The sequence below is a fragment of the Sciurus carolinensis genome, chromosome 13 (genome assembly GCF_902686445.1).
Source record: "Sciurus carolinensis chromosome 13, mSciCar1.2, whole genome shotgun sequence".
Lineage (NCBI taxonomy): Eukaryota > Metazoa > Chordata > Mammalia > Rodentia > Sciuridae > Sciurus > Sciurus carolinensis.
This window is the reverse complement of record NC_062225.1, coordinates 94,211,056-94,219,277: the sequence shown is the minus strand read 5'-3', so window position 1 is coordinate 94,219,277 and position 8,222 is coordinate 94,211,056. Positions and strand designations below refer to the sequence as shown.

The following is an 8,222-nucleotide window of genomic DNA, read 5'->3' as shown; positions in this document are numbered from 1 at the left end:
GGAGAGAGAGAACAAGAGAGAGAGAGAGAGACGAAGACTTAAAACCCTTTTTTCTGTGTCACAGTGCAGGGGAAGTTTAAAATGGAGAGTCTTTTCTTCAGTCTCAGGTTGGTCCCTCGCTGAGCCTGCTATCTTTTTACAGTTTACATTCCACCGTTGGCTTCAGCAAGGCTAGACTAGGGAAATTGCTGCCTAGGGCTTTTTAACCCTTTTTCCCTGATTGGTAATCAGGTCAGGTTTGGATGCAGAAAATCATGAAACTTTATCTCCCGCTACTTTTGAGAAATGGGGCTGCTACATCATGCTCCTTACTGAGACATGCCACTGGCCATTGGGCTGGTTAGGGTTATTTTTCTCTCTCTCAGTGACAAGCAGTTTAAATTTTTGCTCCGTAGGTAAGTTGAGGGTAGGGGCTTAAAGGGGCTCATGGACCAGCATCCAGAGGAGGCAAAAGAGCCAGGAGCTGAGGCTGGGGAGGCTGAGAACTGCACGCAAGGAAAAGGGAAGTCCGGCCTCCCCTGAGCTCTGGTGCCGTGGGGCCTGAGCAGGGGGCTGTTCTGCGTTTCCTTACACAGAGTGCAGCAGTCACTGCGCTCACAGTGAGGACTCTGGGCAAGGCTGTGGTGTGCCATGTCACTCCCTGAGAGGTCTCAGATGGGCTCAAACCCAGCCTACCTCCAGACCCAGGCCTGCAGCTCTGTGCTCAAACCACGTGAGCAAGGCCGTCAACACAGGGGCAGCAGCTGTCTCATTCAGCAGGTGGGGGACGCAGTCGGCTTCAGGAAGAGATGGAGTCGGTAGTGCAGGCAGCCGCAGGGGGTTAGAAGGAAACGGGGGACGCAGGTGAGATTCCTGGTGCGCCGGGCCCAGGCTGGGACCTGGTGTGGCTCAGCAGGTGGGGATCAGCAGGCAGGGCTCCCCCAGAGGTGTCCCAGACTCCTGCGGATTCTCCAGTCTGGCATTTCTTCCTGCATGGAGGCCGTTAGGAAAATACAATCCTGCTAGGCTCACTCAGCTTCACACTATTCTGGAATATGCTGTGCAACTCAATTCCCAGACCATTGAAATCTACCTCTTCAAATGTAGTTTCACTTCTAAAACTAAACAAATTTCCTCTGTGAGGTGCTGGTTATGGAAGTGTTCTCCTGGTGGCAGGAATGTCTGCCACGACCGTCCCCGACACACTCAGACACAGCTTCTCCTCAACACACTCAGACCTCACCTTCTCCTCGACACGCTCAGACCTCACCTTCTCCTCGACACGCTCAGACCTCACCTTCTCCTCGACACGCTCAGACCTCACCTTCTCCATGACACGCTCAGACCTCACCTTCTCCTCGACACGCTCAGACCTCACCTTCTCCTCGACACGCTCAGACCTCACCTTCTCCTCCACACGCTCAGACCTCACCTTCTCCTCCACACGCTCAGACCTCACCTTCTCCTCGACACGCTCAGACCTCACCTTCTCCACGACACACTCAGACCTCACCTTCTCCACGACACACTCAGACCTCACCCTCCACCAGCGAAGGAACTCTGACCACCCCACGTTCCCAGCAGGAAAGGGAGAAATAAGAAGAGAGGGATTTCACAGGAACCTGATAGAATATTTGAATAATTTATCTTTTGTTAAATGCATAATAGGAAACTATCGTGAACTAAAAAATTCAGAAAGAAAGCTATTCAGAGCCAAAGGGTGTTCAGGCACCTGAGAAATGGGGTGCAGATGAATCCAACCTGCTCAGGCTCTGTGGGGGAGCCATCCTGGGTGAGCGTGGGCTGCCCCAGGCAGGGGCAGTAACCCACCAGCACCCAAGAGCTCCTGGCCATCTCCGCAGCAGCTGGAATGGGCGCCAGAGCTGACGGACAGAGCGGCCTGTGGCTGAGTGTTGACTGTGGGCATTTATCCTCCAGGGAAGACGGAGGTGCCCCCCGTCCTCCACGTGTTGGAAGCCAGCCAGCGCCAGGTGGATGATGCTGTCCTCGACACCGTGAAGAGGTAACATGGCTGAGGACTGTGAGGGGCGGGTCCCTCCCTTGCTCCCCAGCTCACGTACCTCCAAGACCAGCCACAGCCCATTTTAAGGTCAGGACCTGGAGCTCCTGAGAGCCGGCCAGGCTCCCCGTGTTACCGCCAGCCCCGGCAGACTGTTCGATCTCAAACCCTTTCTTTAGCAAAGCACAGAGCAAAAGCTCCGTGATCCAACCCGTAATCCAGATATTCTGGGGAAGAAACAATAGAGACCAGAGTCCTGATGAAAATGGGAAGGAGAAAAGGGGCCCAGGACCCCCTGGGATCTGGCCTTTGTGGTGGGCGGGCACACCCATGGACTTGGTACAGGGGGCCAGCCTGCCCGCCACTCCCTGCTGAGGTCATTAGCAAACCTTGGCTGTGAGAGACACCAGCCCTGAGGGCACCGTGGTCCCCTGTGGGAGGCTCAGAAAGCAGCTGCAGGCAGCAAAAGACCTCGGGGGGCTTATTGTCCTGTTGGACTAAAGTTTTTACAATCTCTCATGGTACAAAACATCCCAAGACACTTGTTGACTTATTCCAAATTTTTATTACTCCAGTTGGAAAAAAACTACTCCACTGTCCACATTGACTATAAACAAATGGTTGCATATTTTCTAAAACCTTGAATCAAAGGTGAAGGAGAAGAAAACCATCCTCCACGAATCCCTCACATCTCAATGCATCTAGAGAGTGGGGGCAGGAGGTGGGGGTCAAGGCACAGTGGTAAGTCCATCTTGCTCTTACCCAAGGTCTGGGAAGGGGTCCTTTTGAAATCAACCTCCATCCTAGCTACAAATGTTTGGTAGGAGAGTCCAGAAAACTCCCAAGTACGACCCCATCAGCCCTGTGAGCTGAGGAGCAGCTTAGTGGCAGAGCTTGCCCGGCAAACCCAGGGCTGGATTCATCACCCCCAGACCACAGACCACAAACTCACACCCCACACTTAACACTCACACATCATCACAAACTCACGCCAACTCACACACTTTGCACACTTATACCCAACACATACAAATCACACCAACTCACACCCACTCTTGCACACTCACACCCACACATTTAACAGTCACACACATCATCACAAACTCACACCAACTCATTCTTGCACACTGAACACAAATAACACCAACTCACACACTCTTGCACACTCACACTCAACACTCACACAAGTCATACCAACTCACACACACACTTGCACACTTATACCCACATTCTTAATACATAATCACAAACTCACACCAACTCACACTCAGTCAGCACTCACACAAATTATACCAACTCACACTCACACCCATACACTCAACACACACATAATCATAAAATCACACCAACACACACTCAACACACAATCATACCACTGACACTCTTGCACACTCACACGCTGACATTATAAACCCATGCCAACTCACACATACTTGCACACTCACACCAACTCACACACTCTTGCACATTCACACCCACACACTTAACACTCACACATTATCACAAACTCTCACACACTCTTGCACACTCACACTCAATACACAGAAAGTATACCAACTCACATACATCCCACACACTGTCAACACTCACACAAATTACAGTAACTTATGCATACTCATGCACACTCACACAATCACACATGTGCTCGTGCATACACACATTTGCACACTCACACACACATACTTGCATGTACTCATACACTCACACTCATGCCCAGTCCAGTGTTAGCTCAAGGACAGACTCTTCATAGGCAGCAGAAGACTTCCATGCCTCCAGGTTCATCAGGGGTGCTCAGGCCCAGCACTGAGCAAACTTGGGAACCCAGTGGTCAGGGCCATGGAGAGGACAGAGGGCAGAGGCTAGGAGTCATCTGGCCTCTCTGGAGTCCAGAGGATGCTGAGCAGCCATCAGGGCACGTCAATCAACCTACTCCCAGGCATCTGCAGAGTGGTTTGTTCCCATCCCCATGGTCAGCACGACGCTCACCCTTTCCACACGTGCTGCTGTAAGAACATGGGTGAGTGTGGACACACACGTATACCTGTGCCTCGGGTGTGTGCATGTGTGCATAATGCACAGGTGCAGGGTGAGAAGGTGTAGACAGCCTGTGTGTCCACACTTAGGGCTGCTTGGAGCACCCATCCCCCAAGACGCTGTGAGCCTGGGGCATCCTGACCCTCTCCCGCAGGGGCTGGGGCCTGGGGTGTCTGGACCCTCCTGGCCAGACGTCTTGGAAATCCTCAGAAATTTTGGAGACTGGAACCACCAACTCTGCAGAAAACTCTCCTGCGAGGAGATCAAAATGAGTGCCTCCTGTAGGATCCGGCCCAGAGGGAAAGGGGAGAGGACAGACAGGCCCCCCTGCACAGCCGAGCCGCGGCTGTGGTCTGTGTGTGGTCCCAGAGCTCACACGTGAGATGCTCGGACCACGAGAGCCTCTGCCTAGTCCCGGGATCAGTCCCCGATGGACAGACAGGGTAGTGACGGCAGGCAGGTGGGCTGTGCCTAAAGCGGGCTGGTTGTGGGCCCTGCCCTTGGGGTTGACCTTTTGTCCCTGGAGGGTGGCGCACTCTGCTTCCTGGTGGCCAGGCCCTGTGGCTCCCTCCACCGCGTCCTTCACCTGGTGTCGGCCTCCGCTCAGGCCCAGAGCTGTGGAGTCGGACGACTGTGGGCGGAACCTCTGAAACCTCAGCCCGACAGGCCTTTCCTGCTGGGCCTTGCTCTTGTCAGGCCTTGTGTCACAGCGCGGAAAGCTGACTAAGGCAGGCACCTGCACGTGGCAGGAGAGGTGCGTGTGAGGGACTGGCAGTCATGTGTACGTGCGTAAGGTGTCCAGTGTCCCGAGTGCAGATGCGTGCATGTGGTGTGTGTGCAAGTGTGTGTTGTGCGTTGTGCATGTGATCGCGTTCCTGGGGTCACATGTGTGCACAGGGGGCGATGCTGTGTGTGTGCTTGGACACGTGGGTTGGGCCTGGAGGGTGTGCTGTCTGTGACGTGCGTGTGGCGTGTGCATGTGCTTGCGTGGTGTGGGTGTGAGCTGTGGGCAAGTGTGCTCAGTGGGCAGGGTCATGGTCCCACTGTTTCTGAGACAAGCAGTGGACTCACAAGGTCACGCGCCTTGGCCCTGGTCCTCCGGGGCTCGAGGGAGGTGGCCGCTGGGTATCTCGGGGACAAGGACGTGCTCCCCGGTTCAGTGCTGAGGCGGTGGCTTGGTGATGCCGGGCTCCCCCACGGCTCCCAGGACACGCCCACGGAGTGTGGGTCTGCGGCCAGGCCGGGGTGAGGCTCCGCCTCCCTGGGGAGGAGAAGGCACCAGGCACAGCTCGCCTCTCTTCACAAGGCAGTGCCTGGGACTCGGGGTGCTGGTTAGCCCGGAGAAAGCTCGTGCTGGGGTCTCCTCAGGAAGCTCAAGCGGTTGTCCTGCCCCAGGGCCTCTCCGCGAGCAAACTCCTGCCAGAGTCTCACACAGAGTCCCGAGGGAAGGCGGGACTTGGGGCGCCGCCCAGCGTCCCGGAGGCTACGTCCCTACTGTTGCTGCCAGGGTGACAGGCTGGCCTCTGACCCAGACCTTGGTCTTCCGCCAGGGCACCTGACACTTGCGAGATGTCCACCTCTCAGGTCGGGACCGGTCTCCTCAGCTCACCACCTCCCGGTAGTGTTCACGAACGTGTGGGCAGATCTGAGACTCGAGCATTGCCTATCTTGAGATGGCGCCCCTCACTCCCTCTGTGCTGGCCCATTTCCATGGCCCTGAGTGATTTCTGAGTCTTTTGACATGCTCGCGCAAAGGGCCTGGTTACAGCGGTCAGATCCACCCTCCCAGCCCTGCATGGTCACCTCCTTGTTTGGATGGGAGCGCTCGGTCTCCTTTAGCAAGTTCTCAGTGTACAACACAACCCGTAACTACAGCCAGCACCCGGACCTGAGAGAACAGGGCTGCCCTCGGGGAGGCGGGACCTGCCGGGGAGGCTGGCCTCGCAGGCCTCGCTTCCTGTGGGGGCCCATGCTGTGGTGTGCAGGCCCTCAGCATCTCATGCCGGTCACTTGTGGCCAAGGCGCCTGTGTACCTGAGGACTGGGCAGGAACGTACATGCCCATCTCCCCTTTCATTGACTGGGCATGAAGAAATGAAGTCTAGCTGAGTTTCGATGAAATGAGGTATAGCTGAGTTGTAATGGGAATCAAACAATTGATAGGAAAGTTTTATAAAAGGCGAATCTTGACCATTGTCTTCACCATTCGGCATGGAAGCCCCATTACCTTCATGTCCTGATTGTTTTGTGAACAGTGTCACCTCACACTGCACCCTGCACAGTGCCCAGAGCTGCCCAGCAGGTGCTCGATTCATTGCAACCATAAACATACTCTACTTTGACCTCCTTCTTGTGCCACAGAAGCCTGGACAAGAGGGAAGTCACCACCCCAGCTGAGCTTCTGTCTTTCTCCAAGCTCGCGGAGCCCAGCAGCAGAGCTGTTTCCCGAGCAGCAGAGATAATGGAGACTTCCCTGGAAGCCCTGAGGCTACAGCAGTCACAGCTTCCCCTGGGTGAGTGCCCCTGCCCACAGCCTCCTGGGAGGTCCTGGGCTCTGCTGGGGGCCGTTGTCCAGGGTGTTTCTTAGCTGACAGCAGCAGGGTCTCACCGGACCAACCAACATCTCCCTAGAATGCCTAAAAAGTCAGTCTCTTATTTCCGGTAGTCTGGGAAATGCTGTTTCTCTGTTTTCCAAATCCAGTTTGGAGGACCAGCTGAATGCCCTCTGGTCTGCAGTAACTGGGACTTCCCCACATCTCCCCATGCTTTGTATTCTAGAGCACAGCAGCGTCCTGCACCGTGGACCATGTGGGCGAACTATGCTAACATCAAACCAGGGTAGGAACCACCCTGGCAGCAGGGGCACGGCGCCCATGCAGCCATGGCTTGGCCGTGAAGGGCTGGTGGTGTCTCCTCGGACACCGGGCTCTTCTTACATTCTTAATGCTCCAGATTGTCAGTGGTGGAAATAGCCTCAAAACATCCTGCGGAAGGCAGTTCTTGAATGGCCCAGACCAAACCTTCAGCCCGTTCCTGAGTGCCTACGCCCTGGCCTGGGCAGTGCCTGGTGGTGCTAACCCGTGAGCCAGAAGACACACGTCTCTGACGCCAGGCCATTTCCAAGTCATTTCTACTGCCATCCTGCTAATTCCACGACAGGACAGGGACCAATGTCCTCGGAACACTTTCAATCACATGGTTCCAAACAAAGGCCATTTTGAATAAAATTTTGTCGTAATAAAATCAAGCATTTTAACTGTTAAGTTTAGGGCCTGAGACTTCTAGCTGCCCCTGTTCAGGTGAGTTCATGGCATTCTAAAAGTGAACAGCGCTGGGTGAACCTAGGGTAGCAGTTTGGGAAGCTCAGAGACCAGGCAGCTCATGTCCCGCACTGAAAATTCCCGCTCAGGGTTTCAAAGAACCCTGTCTCCCAATTCCTGCCACAGGTTCAGGACGCTGCCTGGTGCTTCCCCATCTCGGCAGCTTCAGTCCTTATGCCCACGAACCTGCTCCCCTGGCAGGCGCTCTGCCTGAGCTCTGGCCCGCTTGCAGGTGTGAGGCAGCAGCCCTGCCTGAGCAGCCAGCTGGGCCTCCTTCAGGAGAGGCGCTCTCTGCAGGAACCGGGAAGGGCTCCTCCTGCTTGCTGCTCCTGAGCAGTCGTGGCCCCTAGGGCTGGGCTGGCTGAGCCCATGAGCGCCCCAGCCCTCGAGAGCTGAAGTACGGGTGAGGCGTCACCGTCCCACGGAGAGTGCTGCAGGCTGCTCTCCTGCTCTCTCCTCCTTTGCTGAAGACGGAATGCCGTCATTCCTCCCTGGGTTTTTCCAGTGAATATCTCCATGTCGCTGGTACCCAATTAGTCAAAGTTTTTTTAATTGTTTGTTTTATGTAGTTACACATGACAACAGAATGTATTTTGATTCATTGGACACAAATGGGGTACGACTTTTCATTTCTCTGGTTGTACATGTTATAGAGTCATGCCATTCGTGCAATCATACGTGTACACAGGGTAATGGAGTCTGTCTCTTTCCACCATCTCTCCCCTGCTCCCTCCCGCCTCTCATTTCCCTCTACACAATCCAAAGTTCCTCCATTCTCCCCACCCCCATTATATATCATCATCCACTTATCAGGGAAAACATTCCACCTTTGGTTTTTTGGGATTGGCTTATTTCACTTAGCATGATATT

At 54.7% G+C, this 8,222-nt stretch overlaps 1 protein-coding gene across 1 annotated transcript in view; it reads left to right on the top strand.

The window, feature by feature from the left end:
• Positions 1 to 1,157: 1,157 nt before the first annotated feature.
• Positions 1,158 to 8,222, top strand: part of Tpo (thyroid peroxidase) — an 83,692-nt gene continuing 76,627 nt past the window's right edge. The window contains exons 1-3 of the mRNA XM_047522150.1: positions 1,158 to 1,452; positions 1,918 to 2,002; positions 6,394 to 6,545. Of these exons, the coding sequence (XP_047378106.1) occupies positions 1,158 to 1,452; positions 1,918 to 2,002; positions 6,394 to 6,545 (532 nt within the window). The remainder of the gene's footprint in view (positions 1,453 to 1,917; positions 2,003 to 6,393; positions 6,546 to 8,222) is intronic.